The following is a 24,114-nucleotide window of genomic DNA, read 5'->3' as shown; positions in this document are numbered from 1 at the left end:
CAGGTTAGTAAAAAACACAACATACAAACAAAAAACTAATTAATAAATCAATGCAATAAATATATAAAAATGGATTTCCAAAAGTCTTAAAAACAAAAATATAAATGTTGAGAAATGTTTATCTGTTTTTCCTTAAAGAGTTTGTTACAGTTTAGTAAAATAATTAAACAAACAATAATAGTGAATTATTTCATTAAATATAAGTGGCATATTAACATGATCAACGCATTAAAATCATAAAAATATAAACGTTTACGATCTAAATGTTCTAACAGTTCATGTAAATCGAGGGTGTCCATGTTGTTGTAGTTCCGGTCTCCGCCTGACAGGGGGCGCTGCTCATCGTCTCAACTTCCGCCTGAGAGTTTAAACTTCCACCGGAAGTCTACTCGTCCTCTTCTACCAGGCCGATCCAACATGGTGGGTAACATTTATATAGCTACACGAGAAATCTGTGTTAATCCTGCCGCTATACCGGTTTATATGTCCCGCTGATCTCCTCCAAGGAGACCGGAGTCTTAGTTTTACAGGATGGCCGCAGTATTGATGATAGATGACAGGAGCGGAGCCTTTTATTGACACTTTAATGTCGGAGCGCTGCTGCTAACAGGCGGCGTTTGTCTGAATGAGCCGCGGTCCCTGTTCAGCTTTTTATCGGTTCTCTTGATCGACGAGGGCGAAATATCACCGTTATTATCTGTGTTTACATGCGAGCTTTTAATATTATCTGTGGATAATAAATATCAGTGGCCGTTAGCTAGCTTTGGAAGCTAAACCTGGTTAGCTTGTGAGCTGTGAACGCAGCTAAGATCAGAGAGGGGGGGGGCTCTGCTTCATGTTTCTGCTCTAAAGGGCTTCAAACTACACGAATGTACAGCTGCGTGTACTAAACTAATAATTCATTAGTTTCTTACTGTCTGAATGCAGATAAATCAGGCGTGACGAAGCTGGAATCAGGTTTTTAGTTTAACCATGAGGCTGCAGATGAAACCCTCAGTTACATCTAGAACCGTCTTTATCTTTATACTTTTAGTTAAACATTAAAACTCAGATTCTAAATCTCGTGTCTCAGCAGATTCATTTCATCCTCAAACAGTTTAAAGACGTTTAGAAGCTGAGGCAGAACCAGGTTCCTGTTCAGACTCGTTCAGTTTTTCAGCGTCTGTGTCTCCGTGTCTCCGTGTCTTCAGGGACGAGTCAGGACCAAGACGGTGAAAAAGGCCGCCAGGGTCATCATCGAGAAATACTACACCCGGCTGGGAAACGACTTCCACACCAACAAGAGGGTGTGTGAGGAGATCGCCATCATCCCCAGCAAGAAGCTCCGCAACAAGATCGCCGGGTGAGTCCAGCGCCGAGACGCCGAGCGCAGAGACGCCGCCCTGCTTCGAAAGTGTGGCCGCGGCTTCCTCGTAGCCCGGCCATTTAAACTGCAGGGACATGAACCTGGGAGCCTTTCCCGTGTCTGAAGGATGAACGGTTCCTCTCAGACCCTGGTCCTCCCAGACACTCACTGTGTAGACGAGCCGCTGGTTCTGAAGCTGATCTCTTGACTTGAACGTTTGATTTCAGTTCTTTATGAAGACGATCTTGTTGTTGATGACCTCCTGCAGGTATGTGACGCATCTGATGAAGAGGATCCAGAGGGGTCCCGTCAGAGGAATCTCCATCAAACTGCAGGAGGAGGAGAGAGAGAGGAGGGACAACTACGTACCAGAGGTCAGTGAACGCACCGCCACTGGTTCTCTAGGGGTCATGGTGTGAATGTTGACGGGGTGTCTGTGGTGATGAAGGGTCACGTCTCTGACCGTCCTCCGTCTCAATCTGCTGCTGCATCACGTCTCATTAGATGATGATGATGATGATGAAGGTTATTTAGTCTGTCAGACATCAGGAGGCTTAGAACATAGAACATGAAGGGAACATGGTGAGAAACCAGAGATAAATACTACGATGTAGTGGAGGACGGATAAACACTGGACATGATGAATATCAGGAATAATGACAAACTCCAACAGGAGGATTGATCCTGATTAAATAAAACATGACACTGCTCCTCTTCATCAGTTTAAAAGGACTGAACTGATGTCAGACGGTTTCTCAGGACCTGGTTTCATCTGAGCCGTCCCTGCGTCTCGTCTCTCTCTGTTAAATCTGAGCTGGTCCTGATGTGATCAGCTGTAGACGTCTCTGAACCGTCAGTCTGGTCGTAGAAGGCCTCGCGTCGTCTCCTGTATCGAAAGTGATCATGGTGTGTGTGTCGCCAGGTCATTGATAGTACAGGAACATCAACCTGAGAGCCTTTCCCGTGTTTGAAGGATCTGTTCCTCTTGAACCCTGGCGCTCTCAAACACTCCATCATGATGATGATGATGATGATGATGATGGAGAACGTTTGGTTCTTTCTGCTGGAAAATAAAAACATGACGATGTCTGGACGCAGGATGGAAAATGAATTAGTTAAATAAGATGCTGAGCTTTGGAAACGTTAGTTCTAGGTTTATTTTCAGGTCATTTAATAATAATTTATTTAGTCCAGCTCTTCATTCACCTGTTAACACCTTGAGTCACTAAACGTTCAGATCGTCTTTTACTGAAACACAAATAATCTGTTCATCTTTTAATAAACTTGTTCATGTGTGTAGAGACCAGGTTCTGATTTCATGCAGCACATGTGACAGAGGTTAAAGGTCACGGTGCAGAGGTTAAAGGTCACGGAGCAGGTGTGGTATCTTAACACCGATGGCTGACGCTGTGTCTGTGTGTGTGTGTGTGTGTGTTTACCTGTACAGGTGTCTGCTCTGGACCAGGAGCTGATTGAAGTTGATCCCGACACCAAGGAGATGCTGAAGCTGCTGGTGAGTCTGACTCTTTATTTAATGTCTTACACTGTTTAGTCCATCTGACGTTGGAGCAGCAGGTGTTAGCGCTGCTAGCTTTCACCACCGTCTCTGAGACGAGCTCCTCCTCCTCTGGTTCCTGCTGAGTTGAGTTGTTTTGATGCAGTTAGATCTACAGCATCTGGTTAATGAATCACTGGAGGCTGCAGCGCGCTGACCGGCGTCCGACCGGTGGACGTCTGTAGAAAAACAACCTCAGAGGAACTTGATCGGGACTCTGGAGCTTTAACGTCAACGTGTCCTGTCTCTGTTAACGAGGTTTTAATGGATCTGGTTCTGAACCAGAGAGAACGAGCTGAACTCAGACACCTTCACTGGTTGACATGTACCATCCTGTAGAGTCACATGACCTCAACACTCGGACGTCAACGTGAGAGTAAACACAAGGAGAACCTAGAACCTAGAACCCACAACCTTCTGATGTGATGCTAACCACTGCTAACAGTTGCTAACGCCCACTTAGAGCAGAACGTTACTGGGTATCTGCCTGGTTTAGTTTTAGTCTGAGGGCAGCACTGACATGCTAGCTGTTAGCACTAGTGTTAGCATCTGCTCTGGAGTCTTTCAGTTCTTAAACACAACAATGACTTCCTGGTTCTGACCCAACAACCAGCAGAGGATTCAGTTTTAGTTTCATCATCTTAGAGCTTCAGTCAGGTTTCATCCACTGGTCGTTTTGTTCTGCACCAACAAGTTATGAACAAACGTCTCTTTAATGTTTGTGTTCAGGTTTATTTTTATCCGTCAGCGAGTCGAGTCAGGACTAATAATAAATCAGCAGCTGGAGCTTTGAGGAGTGAATCTATTAACTTAAATAATCAGGAGTCAGTTTGTTGATGTTCAGTTCAGTTTTCCTCTTTAGTTTCTTACTGAGACTTAATTGAACCAAACATCATGAACACAGATCTTATTTTATTGGTGAGAACCTTCAGAGAAGTTATTTATTGTGTCTGATGGATGTGAAGTTGTTTTCATTTCCCTCCACCCTGTATCGAAAGTGATCATGGCGTCCTCGTGGCCAGGTCATTGATAGTACAGGAAGATGAAGCTGAGACTTTTCCCGTGTTTGAAGGACGTCTCTTCCTCTCAGACCCTGATGCTCTCAGACAGATTTGATCTCCAGTCAGACCTGTGAACGTTTGTGCTTTAAACCAGCTCTCACTCAGTCGTCTCTTGTCCTTCAGGACTTCGGCAGTCTGTCCAACCTGCAGGTGACCCAGCCCACCGTCGGCATGAACTTCAAGCAGCCTCGAGGAGTCTAGACGTCTGTAAAGTATCTTCCTAATAAAAACCCTTTGGGATAAAAACCAAACCCACCCTCTGCTGTGCAGGACTGTTGATTTGTCTCTGACCTCTGGTGTTAAATTATCTTTTTACTCTTTGAATAAACGTCGATGGAAGACGAGTCGGCTGTTGAAATAAACCAGGAGAAAACCCAACGCTTCATCAGTTCTTGGTTCGAGAGCTAAAACTGACCGACCAGGAACAGCCTGGTACAAGACTGGACCAGGAACAGCCTGGTACAAGACTGGACCAGGAACAGCCTGGTACAAGACTGGACCAGGCTGTTCATTAGAATAGAAAATAGAATCTGGTCACTTTATTACAAACAACGCTTCATTTAATTCCCTAGATGTTTTCACTTAGTTTCCAGAAGTGATTTTAATCTGTAGAACAGATTTTAATCTGTCGGTCTAATTCACACGTCACAGGGTTATTCTAAAGTTTAAACATATCAGTAAAAAGCAGAGTCGTCATTTGAAACGCCAGAAAACTCTTCTACCCCACAATCCTCTGCTCCACTGTGACATGCTGGGACTCATTAGAAACTAGAGGAGCTGCTCTTTCACATGGCTGGAGCTAACCAGCTAGCCTCAGCTAACCAGCTAGCCTCAGCTAACCAGCTAGCCTCAGCTAATTATTTTATTATCCACATGATTCTACATCAACTATGAACCACATGGTGACTGGACTGATAGAATCTTATTTCATTCATGATCCTTTACCTCCATCTAGTGGTCTAATGGTGGTACTACAGATAATAAACACAATACAGTCATCTAGTAGTGAAAGTTAGCTTAGCACTGATATGTAGGAACACTTTGGGTTCTTTGGTTCTCCACATGTCCAGATGGAGAGTGGGCCTGGTTCTGTTGTTACTAGAACCTTTGTGGTATTTCTCTAAACTCTTGGTCCAGGTCTAGTCAAGGGGTTGCTGAATGAGTTCAGAATGATATCATTGCTATCAGGGTGTTTTCAATCAGAACACGACTGAACCAGAACGTTGATCACATAAAGGTTTATTCACACTAACAGCTACTTTACAGAGTCACATTTATATATATTTATATATTTGTAAAATCTACAGCTGAGCTCTTCTCGTGGCCGTGGTCTCATCGGCTCATAAGCACTTGAGCAGGAAGAAGTTACAGAAAGCTCCTCTGGGACAGTCGCACATCTTCCCGATCCGAGACCCCTTCCTGACGGCGCAGTGTTCCCCGAGGTCGCACTAGAACACAACAGCACCCGGTCACTTCACAGGATCATAGAACACTGAGACCAGCTTCAGACTCTAGATCTGGTCTGACTTTAACAGTGATCATGGTTCTCTGCACTCTCTGGTGTTTCAAGTTTTAGACTATAAGTCTGGATCTTGTTCGGATGCCCCCTGGGCTCCTCCCTTTGGAGGTTTACGGGACACGTCCAGCCAGGAGGAGGCCCCGGGGGCAGACCCAGAACACCCTGGAGAGATTATATCTCGTCTGGCCTGGGAACGCCTCGGGATGAGCTGGGATGTGTTGATGGAGAGAGGGACGTCTGGAGTTCCTTACTTAGCCTGTTGCCACGGCAACCAGACCTCAGGTAAGCAGATGGAAAATGAAGGAATGAACTATAAATTAAAAAAATTCAAGAGTTGATTTTGAATTTAAAAGCCTTTTTTTAATTAAAAAAATAGAATTAAGTTCATTTCTGGTTTTAAAGCAAACTTGAAACATCAAAAACTACACGGACTGATCATCAGTTATCTGATCATCTGAGACTAGACCACTGAACCAACCAGCACATCGTGACCTGTTGGTCTGGTGCTGATTATTTTTATGTTGGTCAGTGATTTAAACCCTCGTTGATTGGTTTCTATATTAGTTTTAGTATTTTTGTTCATAAACTACCAGACAGACTCAAGTTAAATGCAGCAGATCTTCCTTCTTCACATTAATGTCCGCTCAGGTTTATCTGGCGACCCCAGAGAGGGCCTCCATCCAGGGGCTGAACCTCAGTGTCTCCTGGTCTTTACTCACAGAGGGAACCTGTCCATACTTCTTCTCCCAGGGGTTGATCCTCTTGGTCTGCAGCTTCTCCAGGACTTCATGCAGAGCGCCGAGCTGAGGAACGAGACACAGACATGAAGCTGAGAGCTAAACGGGACGATATCTGAATGGAGTTTGGTTGAGGAGGGGTTCACTGATCAGTCAATGAGTTGATCAGCAGTAGACTGATCAGTGATCTTAATTAATTATCAATAAATAATCTTTTAAATAAATGTGAGACAGGAACAGAATGTCTATCTGCTTCATAACAAACTGATCCATCAGTGAAGACAAAGAGAGTTAGAGATGAACCAGAGGTTTAATTAAATCACTGATCTGATCTGATCGTTCTTTTCTTCTTCTATTTCTTGTAATGTCCTGATTTATCTGATCTATTTAAATCAGTGAATCCTTTAAGAAACGAGTCACAGATGAACTGACGGAGCAGAAACAGAGTCAACGTTTAACAGCTGATCACTTCGTTTGGCTGAAACCTTCTTTTACGTGTACATCTTGTTATTGGTTCTTTACTCGAGTCAAATATCTGAAGAAAGAAAAGTCACATTTAACCTGAAATGTTAATAATGACTCACTTTTAATAATTATTTCATTTACATAATGACCTTAAAATGAAAAACAATGTCATGATGTCTCTACAAACTGAAAAGAAATAATATCTAATGATAAAATATATATAAAAGACAATAAATACTATTTATGGGTTGTTTTTAATACGTTTATATTTTACACAGATACTACATATTTTAAATTAAATTTCATTTATTGAGTTTCCATCATGACCTCTGAAGACAAGATCAGAAATATAAAAGTGTTTCATTTGTACTGTTTAAATAAAATAAGATGTGAATGTGTCTGTGAACTAATGAAAACATTATAAACATAATTTACTAAAAACATTTATGGCCAGAAAAATACATGTGACATGAAGATGCTCCAGAAATGTTTGAATAAAAACACGTAAAAATAGTTTTTTATTCAATATAATGCACTAAATTATTATCTACATGTTTTTATAATATGTTCAAGTAGTTTTTATACTTTTTAATTATAACAATTCACAGAAGAACAGCAGATGGAGGAGGCTACTAGTGACATTTTAGTATATTTTTAGAACATATTTCCACTAAAACATTATTATTATTATTATTATGATGATGATGATGATGATGAAGAGACAGCCAGCCTCTCACCAGTCTGTTGGAGTTGTACGGATACTCCTGAACGTCTCTCTCGTCCCTCTCGGCTTCCGTCCTTCCCGCCGGACACAGGGCGGACAGCAGCGCCGCGCACAGCACAGCTCGCGCCCACATGTTGACAAACAAACAAACAAACAAACAAACAAACCGCGTTTCTTTTAAAGTTAAAAGTCCCCGGAGTCCGCGCGCTGCCTTCACCTCTCTACAGGTGTTGCACCTCACGCGCTGTCTGCTCGCTCCGCGCCGGGCGGGATGTTTGGATGAGGAAGCCCCGCCCCCTCCACCAGCAGCTGACGGAACACAGGTATGACGTAGAGCGGCTGAACGTTTTAATTAACTTTATTAGTGATTCTATGTAATTAAACTTTATTGTCTCGTGTACAGGTACAACCAATGAAATCAAACCAGAAGAAAACATCAGCAAGTACAAAAGTGAGCAAGCTACGGCGACAACTGTATACTGTAAGTAGTTAATATTAATAATAATAATAATAATAATAATAACAATGTGATAATAATAATATAAGTACAGAACATGAATCTTTTACATTTCTGCATAAAAATGAGTTGAACATGAACATCAGTGGATTTTCTGTGGAACAAAGAGAACCAGTCAGACACATGGGACAGAAACATGAGACTAAAGTGAGCCAGTATTACATATCATGTCCTCCTTGTGTCCAGTATCTGCTGTGACCTCCTGGTAACTAAATGTTTCTGGTAACAGCTGATCAGTGGTCTACAGCAGCTTGGAGGAATTTTAGCCCATTCCTCAGAACAGAACCACTTCAGTTCTGAGATGTTGGTGGGTTTCCTCACATCAACTGCTTGCTTCAGGTCCAACAACAACATTTCTGTTGGACTCTAAAAGTAAATGTCAGGACATCTGTCCATGAGCTGAATGTGATGCAGCACGACAACGAGTTCTACAACAGAACAACTTATTTCCAACAAACAGCGACGAGTCAAAAACTCTGAACAAGCAGCGTCTCATCAGGTTCATCTTTGTTGGATCTTCTAGAAACATCTCTGTTGTCGTTTATTCTCTTTGTATTTGCAGCTGATTCATGTGTTTCACGTTTCCTTCCTCGTGTCTGGATCTGTTTTCTGCAGCCGCTCTGCGTTGAATCAGTCAGATTAATAAAAGCTCTTTAACACACATGACAAACAGGTGAACACTTCCTGTTTCCTGTGGCTTTAAGAAGCAGAGAGGATCTGACACGTGTTGATATTCCTCGTTAGTTTGGAGGGATGAAAGTATTAATGTCAAATAAACACAACTTAAACCCGTCTGACTCACTGAGACTTAAAAACCTCACGTGGAAAACAAACCAGCAGCAGATTATTAACAGACAGGAAGTGATGTGGAAATAACCACAACTCAGTCAAGATGGCTGCTGATACTAAGATGGCAGCCAGCGTCCATTCCTGCTGCGCCCTGGCGGCCATCTTTACATACAGTCTGTACATGATAAGTTCTGCAGGTCAAGCTCTGGGTTTAAAGCAGCTGTTACGTGATCATGGCTTTTTATTTCTTTAGACTCTGATAAGTCGACGAAGAGCTGACGTTTTATTTACGAGCAGATTCAGTTTGAGTAGAGTCGGACGTTTTAGACTCTGGTGTTGTCAGCGAGGTTTAAAGTCTGACAATCAGAGGAAACCTTCTATAAATAAACCTGCAGAGAGAAGTCAGGTAAGAGGTTTAGAGGCGTGATTCAGTCTCAGATTGTCTCTTTACAGGATCAGCTAATCCTGCTGACTAGTTGTTGAAATGAGGATGAAAGAGGTTTTTTTTTTATTTGGATCTTTTCATCGTGCCTTCTTCTTCTGTGGTCGTTTGATCTGTCTCTTTTAACGCCACATCAGACCACTCGCTCAGATTCTTTTTAGTTTTCATTCTGTTTGAGTTTGATTCGTTTAGGGAACAGTTCAGGACAGTCAGGACCAGGACAGTCAGGACCAGGACAGTCAGGACCAGGACAGTCAGGACCAGGACAGCAGCTATGCTATGCTGCTCTAAGTTTTAGGGGACGTGTCTGTTTTGATTGACAGGTGGGTGTCCTCTCAGGTTGCTAGCTGTCTTTGACCAATGCTGAATCAGCTGAGAGTCAGGAGGAGTCAGATAAAGATGGGACGACCAGAGAGGCCACGCTGAGCTCCACATCTCAGGAACAAGTTCCTCCATCTCCATATAGAGTCAGTGATCAGATAGAAAGCCTCTGGAACTACTGAAATAATCCAGATGAAGCAGTTTAATGTTCAACACACCACGCCGTCACTGCTGGAGCTAAACTGGTGAAGTCCTGACCTCGATGTCGGCTCCTCAAACGTCATCGTAGCCAGAATATTTGTCCTGTTTCTCTTCTACTGACACTGAAGAGGAACGAGGCCGAGCTGAACAGAGACACCTCAACTCAGAATCCCTCCGACTAAATCTGACCTTTAACCCATGAGCATCAGTCCATCCTCTGTTTCCTCTAATCTTCAGCTTCATTAAGTCAGACCTGATAAGTGATCAGTGTCTGTGTGAGCAGCTCCTCCTCCTCCTCCTCCTCCTCCTCCTCCTCCTCCTCCTCCTCTATCTTTTAATTGCTGTGACTGTTTGTAGAAGGTCAATAGAAGGAACCTCCAAAACCAAAAACATCCTGCAAAGAGACGAAGAACGAGGAGAAGACACACGACCATTTAGCAAGATGAGAGACGGAGACCAGGAGCTCTTCTTCATGTTGTCTCCGTCCGTCCACGCAGACAGGACTTTGTGTCATTTATGTCTCTGACCACAGAGATGCTCCAGCTCGGAGGATTTAAGTTTTTACGACGAGGCCTCTGCAGCCTGACAGCAGCTCTGACTCTGACGTAAAGCTGCTGATCTGAGCTCAGAAGACGAGACTCAGCGTGAAACATGGAGACTGGAGGAGGAGGAGGAGGAGGAGGAGGAGGAGGAGGTGGTTATGTAAGGTTCTCAGTGGAGATAAACCCAGCAGAGCCTGACGAGCAGAAAGTTTGTTTGCAGCAGAAAATGAATCAGTTTGAGGAGGAAGCTGCAGGAAAGCTGAGCTGCTTGATGCGTTCATTATCCTCCACGCTTTCATGTCAGCGCTTTGAAGCTTTTAGTTTGAACCAGAGGAAAGTGAGGCTCATTAACGCTCCACTGATAACTGATGCTAATGAGCTCCTGGTTCTTATCTGATCCATCCTCAGCTCAACACACATGGAAATAAGAAGCATCTGAGAACAGACGACCACTCTGCTCATCAGCTGATTCTTCTTCATCAGTTTAACGTCTCATTAATCGTCTCAGTTATTTTCTGCTGCAGCCGAGATTTAAAACTTTAGAAACAGAATCGTTCTTCAGGTCATTAGTTTTATCTCTAATGATGCCACGTTGAACAGATTAGAAGATAAAAGATAAAAGTCTTAGTGTGGACAAGACCAAGGAGCTGGTCCTGACCTCAGGAGGAGGAGGAGGACACCAGTGGAGCATCACCATCCAGGACCTGGAGGTGGAGGTGGTGGACCACTATAAGAACCTGAGCGTCCCGTCAGAGCCACAGCAGACCCTCCCACAGCGCCACCTGCTGACTGTCATTACTCCTTCATTTAACGTCTCATCATGAATGATTCAAAACTGCTGCAGAGCTCAGCGAAGACATGAAGAGTCAACCACTCACTTTATTTATGGAACAGTTCATTTAATCAGAGGACAGAGATAAAAACAGGGAGCCGTGGGTGAGGAGGTTATTTCCTGCTCTGAAACCCTGAGACTCTTTTAAGTCTTTAAAGTTCCTCAGACATATGTTTCTACGAGTGACATGAATGAACAGGAGCTTCCTTCATCCTCCTCCTCCTCCTCCTCAGTCCTGTCAGCCTGCAGCCTGTTGAAGCCTCCTCAACACCTCCTCCACGCTCAGAGAGGAGTCCACTCTGATGAGTTTGTCCCTGGACCTGGAGCCCTGAAGGAGACCAGAGAGATGAAGATGAACTGACAGACAGATGTCTTCTACAAATCCACATTTACACATTAACACTGATAACGCTGCTGAGCTCCAGGGACCTTGTCCAGAGAGACGTGACTCTTCTTCAGGTCCAGAACCTCGGCCAGGTAGCGGATGAGTTCAGTGTTGGCTTCTCCGTCTGTGGGCGGCGCTGCGATGGCGACAGCCACCGCCTCAGCTGAGACTTCTACAACAGAAGAGGAGCAGTTAGAGTCTGGGTCCGGTCAGGTCCGGTCGGGTCCGGTCAGATCCTGGTGTCCTGGGGTCAGAGCAGACCTGTGATGGCGCTGTGTTTGGAGCCGGGCTTGGCGTGAACCGCCACCGTCACTGCACCGCTTCGGTCCCGAGCCACCGGCCCAGAGGCCTCGGGCTCAGCTGCTGCTCCGCCGGCCGGACGTCCTCTCACCTGGTGGACCGGGACAGAGTCACACATCACCGGGACAGAGTCACACATCACCGGGACAGAGTCACACATCACTGATTCACTGACAAACTGTGACTGTTCACCGCCTTCTCAGTGGCCACTTCATTAGGTACACTAGAGAAAACATGAAGGTTCTGGTAACAGACAGATGTTGATTCAGCTGTTTTCATTGTGCAGAAACACGACAGGTGTTCCTAATGTTTTGACATTAGTCAGAGGTCCAGATTAAATAACAGTTAAATCCAGATTAACACAGTAATCATCAGGTCAGTCACCACCTCTCTGCTTCTACATCAACTCAACATTATTTACATTAGAATGACTTCACTAGTGTACCTAATGAAGTGGCCAGTATCTGTATTAATAAAGATCTTTATTCATTTATTTGAGACTAAATAAAGAATAAATACTTCTGTCTTCCTCTGTAACCAGGTGACATAATGACTCTGATCAACATATGAAGGTATTTTATTAAAGTTTCATCAGACTGACCACCTTCTCTTTTTTCGGCATCTCTCTCGTTCTGGAGCAGAGTCTCGGTCCCGGGCTGGGACCGGACAGAGGAGCCGGTCTGACCCGGAACAGAGACGTGAACCGGCCGCTGAGAACCGGGACAGAGTCACGTGAGTTCAAAACGTTTAAAGCTGCGGACCGAGTCTGATGAAAGGAAACAGAAGACCTGATAAACACAGCGGACCGCGTTAACATCGCTCAGCTACATGTTAGCACTGCTAGCTGTTAGCAGGACCGTAAACAGCCCGACTTCCGGTTTCGTAAATGCTCATATCCGCCCTTCTTCACAATAAAAGCTCTAGTAATGAGTAAAGCGACGTTTTTATTGATTTTAACCTCAAATGTCTCATTTACTTTACACAAACTGATCAGAAAACACAGGGACGAGGAACAGGAAGTAAACTAAACTTTTAGAGCCTTTTTAGTTGGTCAGAAATATACTAAAGATCTCAGGTAAGAGACTTTAAGCTCCCTCTCAAGGTGCTCAGGAACTTTTACACCTGCACCATCGAGAGCATCTTGTGTGGGAGCATCACCACCTGGATGGGAAATTGTACCAGGCAGGACGTCCTGGCCCTCAAGAGGGTGGTCCGTTCAGCGGAGCGGACCATCAGAACCCCCCTCCCCAACCTGCAGGACATTTACACCAAACGTTGCAGGTTTAGGGCCACAAAGATCCTGGATCAGCCCAGTCACCCCGGACACTCTCTCTTCTCTCTACTGCCATCAGGCCGGCGTTTCCGATGCCTGAGGACAAAGACTGAGACGCTGAAGAAGAGTTTTTATCCCCATGCCATCCGCCTGCTCAACTCTGAGCCTTAACTGGACTTAAATATCACTGCACTTTATTCATGTAGCTGCAAATACTGTAAATTTATGTACATATACAACTACCCCCCCTCCTCTAAGTTTACCAGTCTATATTTTTATTCAGTCTATATTTTTATTTTTATTTTTTTATTTTATTTTTTTTATATTTTATTTCTCTATCGGTGTACATTACACTTATATCGCTTACCTTGTGTGGAAACTACTGTTTACTGTAGTACTTATATATTTTTTTACTACTGGCTGCAGGTACAACAGTACATTTCACTGTGCATTGTACTATGTATAACTGTGCATGTGACAAATAAAAACCTATCTATCTATCTATCTATCTAGGTAAAAAGAACTGATGCAGTTAGCAGAACTTTACGCATACACACTTCCGGTTTTCTTAACACACTTTTTCCAAAATAAAACCTTTAATAATAAATAAAGCCACGTTTTTCTTAATTATCACTTGAAATATCTGAAGATCAGGAGTGAAAAGTTGCTAAAGCAAGAACATAATAGTCTGAGAGGAACCAAAGGAACCCAGGGGAACTTCTAAGCAGCTGAAGGCCTCTCTCTCATTGGCTGATGTTAATGTTGATGAATCCACCATCAGGAGAAGACTGAACAGAACAAGACCAAATAATGAACATTTATCTTAAATCGTTGCTTCAGTTTATTGCAATTTAAATTCCTAAGCATCTGATGATGTTTATATCTAATAATAATGCTCAGTAAACTTTCTAGTGACCTTTACTATTAATCAGGATACAGTTCTTCTGTAGTTAACACTGACGACCAGAGGAGGTCAGCAGTCAGTCACAGAGACAGAGAATGATTTTAATTTCATGGTCAACACATAAACAACTTTATTTTTAAAAGGATTTGGGACTTGGATCTTCTCTCCACATGTGGTTCTTGTTCCTGGACATAAACTGTTTCTGCTTCCTTTTCTGTCTTTGTTGTGTAACTTTGGTTCATTCATTGTCTTAAAGATGAAAACAGGTTTTGCTTTTGAGACATTTTGAGACGTCAGCAAAGATTTAAGAAATTCTTTCTGGGACATTTATTCAGGGTTTTCTACTTGTCTATAAGATTAAATAAAACCCTTCAGTCATGTCACCTGAAGACTTCCTGTAGAGTACCTGGCCGGTACCTGACTCAGTCTAACTGTAACTAAAACATTAATAATAGTGGAGCTGAGAGAGAAACATTTGAAGACGTAATTATGCTTAACTTTAAGCTTTGAGAGGTGAGTTATATAAAAATGAATCTCCTTACAGTTACTTGATCGACGAAATCAGTTATAGAGACAAAACAGTTTTTTGTACCAGGCTGAAAACATGTTTTATTATTCTGCAGTATGTTTGGGACGTATGAATGTGGAGGTCCATTTGTGGACATTTATGGACCAGCAGATTTGTCTCTTCTGCGCTAGCACATCGTTTTTCTGAAGCTTGTATCTGAGACACATACAGAGGGTCAAAGGGTCAAATAACCAAATATTACATGTTTTATATTTTATGGTGTTTCAGTTCTTTTAGACATGAAACTCACAAATGTTTTTATTAATGCTGAACTGAAATTCCCTGCGAGCCAAGGAGTTCACAGATGAGTCTTTCAGTCCAGACTTTAATTAAAAGCAATAATTCACCACCTCAATGTTTTTAGTTTTATTCAACTTACTTCAAGTCTGTGCAGCTAAAACATTCTAAAGGATTTCTTGTAATACCATAACCTCTCTCTCTCTCTCTCTCTCTCTCTCTCTCTCTCTCTCTCTCTCTCTCTCTCTCTCTCCCTCTCTCTCTCTGTCCATGTCTCCCTCTCTCCCCCCCCTCCAGCTGCTCGGCCAGGGGGGAGGGTGTACTGCCCTCTCCCCCCTAGATTTGTCTTTCAGTCTCTCACAGCTCAAATCCTTGTGGAGCCACTAATGGTATAAGCCCTCTGAAATCCCTAATGTTCAAGTTCTTCAACACCTTGAGATGCCTGAAGTTCCTGAATACGGGACGACCTGAGGACTTCACGTTATAGACGACCGACGTAGTCTTGAGTTAGTTTGTCGACTTGTTCTTGACTATTTGTTTCATAGCAGAGTGGTTGTTGGTGATATCTGCTGGACACTGGATGTCAAACAGGATGAGCTGTCTCAATTTTCCACAACTGCTTCATCTGGAGTTCATCACTGTGGAATTACTTGTGGATTAAATTATTTATTTTTTTCTTTGTAAACGTGGAAAGAGACATTTATTTCTTCCTATTTTTGGATTTCAAGGAGAACAGCCACATCCAACCACCACAACAAGTACAACAGTTTACGAGTGTGACTGAAGACAGGACTAGGTGTGTTCTGTGTATGTCTGTGTGATCTGTGTACATGTACAGTATGTGTATGTGTTTTTAAGGCCATGTTGGAGCAAAAGAAGGCCCAGGGTTCTCAGCAGCAGAGCAAAACACTGAAGACCACCAGCAGCATCAACCCCCGTAGCTCTGCAGCCAGTAAACCCATCTCAGACGACAGTCATGCTGTCGGCCCTGCACAACGGTGAGGACGGACGTCTGTGTGTTTGTTCTGATGCAAGAAAGAAATATAACAACGCATGATGCAACACAGTGACTAGACTCATTCTCCTTTTTACACCTGACTACAGCACAGACATGTTGTGACTGTTCAGTCAACAGCTGATTCATTTTGTTAAAGTCAGTGCTTATAAAATAAAAAATACATTTAGACATAAATTATACACACAGTCCCATTTTCTTTTCTGAACAGTTTTCTATGTTTGCTAATAATACATTAATATTCAGCTACAGACTGACTCTGCTCACATGTTCATCTTCTTTGTGATAAGAAAATGAAAAAGATCTAAAAGAACAATAATGGTTTATAGCTAATTTTTGCATGATAGCCATTTTAACAGATGTATTAGCTTAGAATACAGTAGCTAACCTTTGCTAGCTAGCTATGTAAACTAACATTATGCTAACGTAGCCATCTTTCTCCTGTCTCCAACAACCTGTTTCTCTGCTCTCTTTATTAATTTAGCTAGCTACAGTTAGCATGTGTTAGCTTGAGGTACAGTACAAAAACAACCTATCATTAGCATCATTAGTCTCCTGTCAGATTAAACTGGCAAGCTAACATACGATAGCTAGTGATGTGAATTCACATTCAGCAAACATTACCATTAGCTTATAATAATAATTTACTCTTCACAGAAATAAAACACAGAAATTGAAAATAATTTTTTTATTTTATTGTTTAACTGAAGAAAACATATAACTAGTCAGCTTATAAATCTGTTTGCTAAAACAATGATAGAAAAGCAATGCAGCAGATTTAAGAGATGACTTTATTGATTTTATTAAAATGCCTTCACATTGACTTTTAGGCTTTTTCTCCTTGTACAAATATCTGCAGTAGGCTAAACAGTGAATTTAATGTTTTTTTCTCCAGCATGTATAAAGTGACTACATTTTAGGCTCATGTGTGAAAACGGAGCAATTAGCAAGTGTGAAATAGTCCCCAGGTATTAACCCTGATTACCCAGCTGACCCTAAAGCTGAAGCAAGATGACAACTGTATGTGACATGCATGACAGGCATGAATGTGTGGGTGTCTCATCTGTCTAAATCCAAGCTTTCTCCAGCTATGTGTGTGTGTGTATATATATATACACACACACCACACATGCACCAACAGGTTTCTGTAGATTTGTTGAAGACATCGTTGATTTGGTGTTTGTGTCCGTCCTGTTTGGATGAAGACTGAACAAACTTAAATATGTTCAGTTATATTGAGGTCAATGATCAATCAGACAAAGAGCCATAAAGTTTTATGAGAGCTTCATCATCATCTTTACAGCTGTTTGTAGTTTGACCACTGAAGGTCAGTCAGAGCTTCAGTCATAGTTTCTTCTGCTTTTAGTTTTTAAGTTTTTACTTCTTTAGTCTTCATCATAGACGGTTTTTATTCACCCATCCATTCCTTCCTTGTCTTTTGCAGCCATTCCCTCATACAGTCACTCATTCATGTCCTTTGGTGAATCCTATTCATTCATTCATTTATACATCAACTAGTCATTTGTTCATCTATTTCTGCACCATTTGATTTGAATTTATAATATTTCTGTTTAAATATAATCTTGTCTGTACCTATAAAGAATATTTGTCTTGTTTTTTACTTAGTGGAGATAATTTCTGAGGTTGAACAAAGATTTGATTCCAAACTACGTCTAATAGTTTTCTGCAGCCAGCCGAGACACTGCTGTGGCATTTATTACTGTGATGTGTTAGTGTGAGCGGTTGTTATCCAATGCCTCGAGGACATTATGGTCCTTGGCTGGACTTTGATGGAGTGATAGTGATCACAAGACGACTCTTCACTCAAGAGAGGAATAAACCTGGAGCAATAAACAGGGAACGTAAAGGTGGATAAAAGAGACGAGGAACGGTCGAGTGGGACAGAGAGTAGTTTTTATTAAAAGGTGTGAAATAGTTTTGCTTCAGTCTGAGCTCTCTGCTGCTGTAGATATAGTCTTGTAACTTTATGTTGAAGCTATGCTACTAGCAGTCGTGGCTAAGCTTACGTAGTTACGCTACGTAGAAGAATAAACCACCTATAGTCTGGTTAGGTTTAGGCACAAAAACAACATGACTACTGTCTGTAATGTGTTGACCCGTCCATCCACCCTGACCTCCACCCTCAGTAGACTTTATGGCTCTTTAAAGACATCACAGTATTTCCAGCAGTCAGTCGTGTGCTCTGTATCCATCAGAGCTTTAGTCCTGAATGTTGTGAGCTGAAACGACTGATGCTGTCATGTCCTGATGGTCTTTTTGTTTAGTTTTGTCCTCCTCTCACTCCTGCGCCAGTCTAATTGGTGATGTTATCTGCTATTTGGTGATGGGCCGTAGTGTGTAACTGACACGTCCCTAAAACAAAGAGTTTACTTGAGTTGAGTGTATTTCCTGTCAGAGGATGTAACCAGGACGTAAAAAGCTCCTTGAATTCAAAAACACTCTGACCTTGTAGCGACGTAGCCTCACATTTAGCCTACACTCTCACCATATGACCAAACACCTCGTAAATTTTTGGGAGGGTTTTGGTTTTCAGAATGTGACGGCTGTGATTGTCTGAACAGGTGGATTTAAAAGTGCAGCTGAAGCTTTTTTAGTTCACTTGTCTTTTCTTGTTACTAATGTTTCCTATAGTTTATTTTATGTTAAATGTACGGCTCTTGTTTTGTTCAGTGTACTGTTCTCATGCTGACCATTAACACTTTAACAGGACGTTCCAGACGGTCTTTGTCCACTCCATCTGATTTAACTGGTTACACTGGTTTAAGTTTAGCATCACACACAGCCCTGGACTATAATAAGACTCTAACAGTCTAACAATGGCTCGATGGCAGAGATCAGGGTGTTAGAAATGAAAAAAGATGGTCATGGGGACTTTTTTAATTGCTGACAAGTCTCCTCTTTGTTCATTAACTTCCTCATGTCGTGTCTCATGCAGCTGAAACATGTTGGCTTGGTGCTTCCTGGTTTTTGTTTTTCCTCTTTGTACAAAGCAACACAATGTTTTAGTCAGACATGATGATTGTTGACATTTGTGAATGGATGAACATGCTGAGCTCAGGAGTTGACATTGACAACCCACCAAGAGTTCAGTTTTGGATCTGTCTTAACTTTATGTTTGGTCTCTACCAGATATGGAAGGAAATGTCTCTAACGTCATTTGATATATATATATATATATATATATATATGTGTGTGTGTGTGTGTGTGTGTGTGTGTGTGTATCCTAACCCTATTAATCTCATGGATGGTAACACCTGGACAATCACCAACCTACTTTTGAAATTGACCTTGGCTCATTTAATTTCCAGGACAGGACGTACATGCGTATGGGACAGTGCCACTGATGAATGATGAAGGTGGTGGAAGAGATGACAGAGAGCTCTGTTTGTCTAACTCCATTAATATCAACATTACTTTCTTTTATTAGACTAAACGAAGAAATAGCTATGCTCAGTAACTGTTCTGTCAGGTGACATGACGGTAAATGACCCTCCCCCCGTCCACTGTCTCAGGTGTAATCATAGATTTATGGTCCAAATCAGAAACAGAAACCCTGTAGTTGTATGTACAGCCTGGTGCTTTGGAAATAAACCGACTTCATTCGTTATAGATCCATAGAAAACTTGGCACAGTCTTGGTTTTGGAGCAGAGCGATCTCAGGTCACTCTGTGTCGGACTCCATTAGTTCATCCACTGGTGAAAACAGTTTCTGGGTCATCCAGCGAGTTCAGCCTCAGATCCCTGACGTTAAATGTGATAACTGTGGACAGGACATCAGAGTACGAAGCCCTGGCTCAGTGACAGCGGCTTAATGGCTGAAAGAGGACAAAACAGGAGGACCATCTTTAGTGTTTAAATTATAAAAAGACACGAGAAAGGAAAGAGCTTCTCATTTAAAGTATAAAGTATAATGTAAATAGTAAATGGGGTATCTCCTAAAATAGTAAAGGTGTGGAGGCTGGCTCGGTATCAGCTGATACGGTGTCAAGCATTGAATGACGTGATGAAAAGTTTCTGCTGTAAACGAAGCTGAGCTGTGATGATGTGACCACACATTCAGCAGCGCTATCGATTTCCACTTTTCATCACGTTGGAGCGTCAGTCTGTGAGGTCAGACTGGAGCTGCTTCACATCAGAGGATTCCAGTCAAGAGTTTGTCTCTGTGACAGCGGTCATGACGTTTGGAAGTGGTCGAGCACCAAAGGAGCACTCCAGCAAAATCTACTTTGTAAAAATCAAATATTAACTCCCTGCTTGGATTAAGGGTGTATTTAAAGGACTTGTATGCCAGCATTAGCACTCAGTCTAGACGTCAGGGTTTCACCTCTGAGATAGTGTTTTCAGATTCAGTATTGTGTTTTATCTTGGGGTATGTAGTCAGTGGTTTACAAGCCTGTCCACAGATACACACGATGGTCTTAAACTTAAATGATTGGGGAGCTTTCTGTCAGGTTTCATTCAGCCTCATCATATCATCATATTACCTTCTGACCAGTTTGCACTACTTGCACAACCTCCTGTCTATTTATTTATTGTCATAGTACGTTCTTACTGAGCTTAGAACATCAGGTGAACCCAGATGATGACAGCAAGAAGAACAACTGTAGCTCCGTCCATTAACCAGCTCTAATGAGATCATTTATTTTCTGTATGAACTCTTTTTTAGGGTTTTATTAATTACTGTATAGATGCTCCTGACTCTTAGCTTTTAAAGACGTCTGTTGTGGTTTGTGAGGTTTTGTACATGTAGTAGTTTCTGTGTTTGACTTGTTATTTGTTGACGTAGACATTTCTAGCCACTAAACTACTTTTGAACTTTTTTATAGCTTTCAAACAGCTGCAGCCCAGAGACCTGGACAGTTGTAAAAACCAAGGCTTTAAACTGTTGGACTTGACTGACATTAGATTTAAACACTACAAGTTGTACTCTATGAAATTACAGAACTATAATTTAATAAAGACACAATGGCGTGAGTGCCATGATGAATCCAGTCCTCCACGTCCAGACTTGGTGGTGCTGAGTGACAGCAGCTTTCTGTTTGACACCAGCGTTTATTAGACGTGCTGCTAACTCCTCCTCAGGGGATGACAACAGATCTTCAGCTGTCTGTTCACACCGCTGAGACATGCGAACATAACTGTTATACTTCCACATTTTAATCAATCAGTCTTGTCTTTTAAAGCTTCATTTCTGCTTTTCTTAATTAAAAACAACACTGTAGAATAATTAAAATCTAAATATGTAGCTGATGTAATATCATCATCTCCTTGTGCATTAAAGTGCCAACGCTGCTGAGAGATTTATGAGCTGACATGTGGAGCAGCAGGGTTCTCCTGGTGTGGGTTTCCGTGTGGACTCTGTGTCCTCCCTGCCTGCTCATTTAAACCCATCCGTCTGTTGCTGGGCATGTCGCAGCAGACGCCGAGGTAACCCCACACCCATGTCGTATGATCTGTCAGGAGAGCAGGGCGTCTTAGGTGAAGGAGGGTGATGATGAGGGTTTTCACAGCCTCTCTGACTCTAATGTAATCTGTACAGTCAGCTTCAGTCCACTTCAGTTTTATTTCTGTAGCGTCGATAACAATATAAACTCAAGACGCTTTGCAAAACCAGCACGAAGGCGACAGTGGAAAGAAAAGCTCCCTTTTAACAGAAAGAAACCTTAAACAGAACCAGGACCAGGACCAGAACCAGCTCATACCATCTGCTTGAGGCCGAGTAGAGACAGAAAAAGAGAGAGAAGAGAAGAGGAACGAGATAAACATACATCTGTAATCAGCTGCCATTAACTCCACGATGCTCAGACGATCTGAATGACTGCTAACTCTTCTGTCCATCACCACATTAAGCCCCGCCCCCAGGCGATCTGATTGGCCCACCAGATATTTGCTGGAGCAGAATCAGGTCCCAACAGAGAGACTCCAGAGAAACTGTCTGCCACAAAAATGATAGGTGGAGGAAGACAGCTCTGGCCTTCAGGCTCATCATGTGACTAGCTTAGCAACAGTAACACAAAGATCCCTCTGGTTGGTGATACGTTTATAAATCTGTCTGATTGAATTTGTTTTCTAGTGTAAACTCCTTCCACATGTTTTACATCTGCTTTTGATTCACGGACAAATATTTGGTCTGGACGTCCCGAATTTACCGTCAGTGTGGGACAACTGGTTTAAAACTTGTCTCCTGAGAGACCTGAGACATTTCAGTCTCACAACGACAAGAAACGTTAAACTTTAACTACATGTTTAATTCAGATACACAGAGAACCCTGGACAGAGATTAGACTGTGGCTCTGCAGCATGAACGTAGCTTCATATCTGTCCACATGTCTCCACACATGCCTGGACGTCCATGCGCGCTCCGTGGTGAGGTCACTGTTATGAGCGTCCATCTTTGCAGCGATGACAGCTGAAAATAAAACCAAGTTCTTTTGGCTCGGCCTCCCCTTCCAGACGCTCACAGACGTGGACACATTGCATGAGTGCTGCAAGTCAGCTGTTGTGCTGTGGTCAGGTGTTAAGCCCTGTGGTCCTGGGGAGGGGATAAAGGGGATATATGAGCAATTTGCTGCAACACCCAACTGAGAATGATCCTTTAATGAAAATATTAATCATCACCTTTTGATCAACTTTTCATCCACCAGTCGGTAAAGTCAACAGCCGTTAATTATCAGGAGACTTCAGGCTTTTAAACTGGCTCTGAGTCCAGGATACGTCTGCTTTTGTGAGGCTCAGTCCAGTCATGGATCCAGGAGAGACCGGCTGGTGACCAGCACTTAGAAACCAGGGTTTTATTTGCAGGAAGTTTATTCATCACATTACCTGATACAGATTCAAGACTAAATCAGAAAACTGATGGTGTCCACTGCCTGGAGGACACAGCTTAACATTTACATTATTTCTAATATACTGTCATGTCTCTTAGTGTGTGTTGTGTGTTGTGTCTAAAAGAATTCAACAACCAAACCAACGTAGATGTTCCTTTAAAGACACTTTGTGTATGTTTAGGATTCTCGCCAAGCTGCAATCTGATCAGAGGAGCTTTAAAATAGCTATAATACGTATTTATAATGACAACACGTCACATGACAAATATGACACTGTGAAAGAAGTCAGTCAGGATATGGAAAGAGAACGATAACTCCCCCTGGCTTTTTAAAGCTGGCTCAAATTAAATCAGATCAAATCAGATCAAGCTTTACTGTCGTTCTGATACAACTGTAATGGAGACAGGAGGAAGATCTGTGTTTCTCTCTGAGATCTGTGCAAATAATTAAAATGTATATCTGTGGTAAAGTGTAGTGAAGTCCACGGTGCACGGAGCCCAGATCAGGTCAACAGTCTAACAGCTTGTAGAAGGAAAGTGTTGCTCAGTCTGGTTTTAAGGCGTTTACCTGGTGGCAGCATTTCACAGACTTTATTCATTTATTTATTAAACTGTTGTTGCCGTTGATAGATGAGAAAGTCTTTAAGTAAATGCTCCATACAGCTGATAGACAGACAGAGAGCTTTAAATATTAACTGAACAGCACCACTCTGTGGCAGAATAATCATTACAGCATAAATGCATAAGATAAATACATCAGTGTTTATTAGTGTGTAGCAGCTGAAACACTGAGATTTGTGTGGGCATGGGTTGTACATTTTATTTAATTAAAAAAAGCACCATATAACATATTTATGACTCATTTATATTGATTCAATAATGCAAACAATAGAAAATGTATAAAAGTTCAATATTGAAATACTACATCACAAACATCTTGATAAGAGCTGGAAATGAATGTTCATTCATCATAATATCTGAACAATCAGGAAAACCAAATGATAAAATATTTAAAATTAAATTTTATGAAAGTGAGACTAGTAGAAGATCAGTCAACAGATCTTTGGCATGTTGTTTACCAGAACATCAGTTCATTTCCTATTCAATTTAAATTCCAAGTAAACATTTAATCAAGCACTAACTAATAACTTTAATTAATAATTCAAACTCTCATGAATGAATCTTAATTTTATTTTTAAATACAAATAAAACAGATTTCTCTTTATACAGTGAGACAACTGATCGGCAGTTACCGGAAACATTAAGTTGTTGTTACTGTTGCACAAACATACAGATGACTGGGGGGGGCTCTAGCTCCAGATAAGGGACCATTTGTTGACATACATATCCCACATGATGCACTAATGTCATAAATATATTAATATGTCAGTTGCAGTACACCTATTAGCTGTAGTATTATATAATAACATCTTATTATATATATATATATATATATATATATTATATGTATTATATCTTATACTTGATCATTCAGACATGACACCAGGTTGCATTTAAGATTCTATAGACGTTGG

At 41.9% G+C, this 24,114-nt stretch overlaps 3 protein-coding genes across 4 annotated transcripts; 1 reads left to right on the top strand and 2 right to left on the bottom strand.

The window, feature by feature from the left end:
• The first annotated feature begins 377 nt into the window (after window positions 1-377).
• On the top strand, window positions 378-4,216 carry LOC311495846 (small ribosomal subunit protein eS17). The gene is made up of 5 exons (XM_084555475.1): window positions 378-420; window positions 1,191-1,342; window positions 1,614-1,719; window positions 2,793-2,858; window positions 4,085-4,216. The coding sequence occupies exons 1-5, from the start codon at window positions 418-420 to the stop codon at window positions 4,160-4,162; spliced, it is 405 nt and encodes a 134-aa protein (XP_084411601.1). The 5' UTR covers window positions 378-417; the 3' UTR covers window positions 4,163-4,216.
• Window positions 4,217-5,236: 1,020 nt separating this feature from the next.
• cart2 (cocaine- and amphetamine-regulated transcript 2) lies at window positions 5,237-7,539 on the bottom strand (the record flags this gene model as incomplete). Its single annotated transcript, XM_084555064.1, has 3 exons — window positions 5,237-5,409; window positions 6,200-6,283; window positions 7,420-7,539. 3 exons carry the CDS (start codon window positions 7,537-7,539, stop codon window positions 5,302-5,304), a joined length of 312 nt encoding a protein of 103 aa, XP_084411190.1. The 3' UTR covers window positions 5,237-5,301.
• Window positions 7,540-11,006: 3,467 nt separating this feature from the next.
• Window positions 11,007-13,070, bottom strand: cUnh15orf40 (chromosome Un C15orf40 homolog). 2 transcript variants are annotated; one of them, XM_084554647.1, is made up of 4 exons: window positions 12,337-13,070; window positions 11,697-11,826; window positions 11,480-11,607; window positions 11,007-11,378 (listed from the first exon to the last, which is right to left on the bottom strand). In XM_084554647.1, exons 1-4 carry the CDS (start codon window positions 12,550-12,552, stop codon window positions 11,289-11,291), a joined length of 564 nt encoding a protein of 187 aa, XP_084410773.1. In that variant the 5' UTR covers window positions 12,553-13,070; the 3' UTR covers window positions 11,007-11,288. The 2 variants fall into 2 exon arrangements, with proteins under 2 accessions (XP_084410773.1, XP_084410774.1); XM_084554648.1 differs by having other exon boundaries at window positions 12,340-13,069.
• Between the last annotated feature and the right edge of the window lie 11,044 nt (window positions 13,071-24,114).

The sequence above is a fragment of the Chelon labrosus genome (assembly GCF_963514085.1).
Source record: "Chelon labrosus genome assembly, chromosome: 11".
Lineage (NCBI taxonomy): Eukaryota > Metazoa > Chordata > Actinopteri > Mugiliformes > Mugilidae > Chelon > Chelon labrosus.
This window is presented reverse-complemented; position numbering and strand designations above follow the sequence as displayed.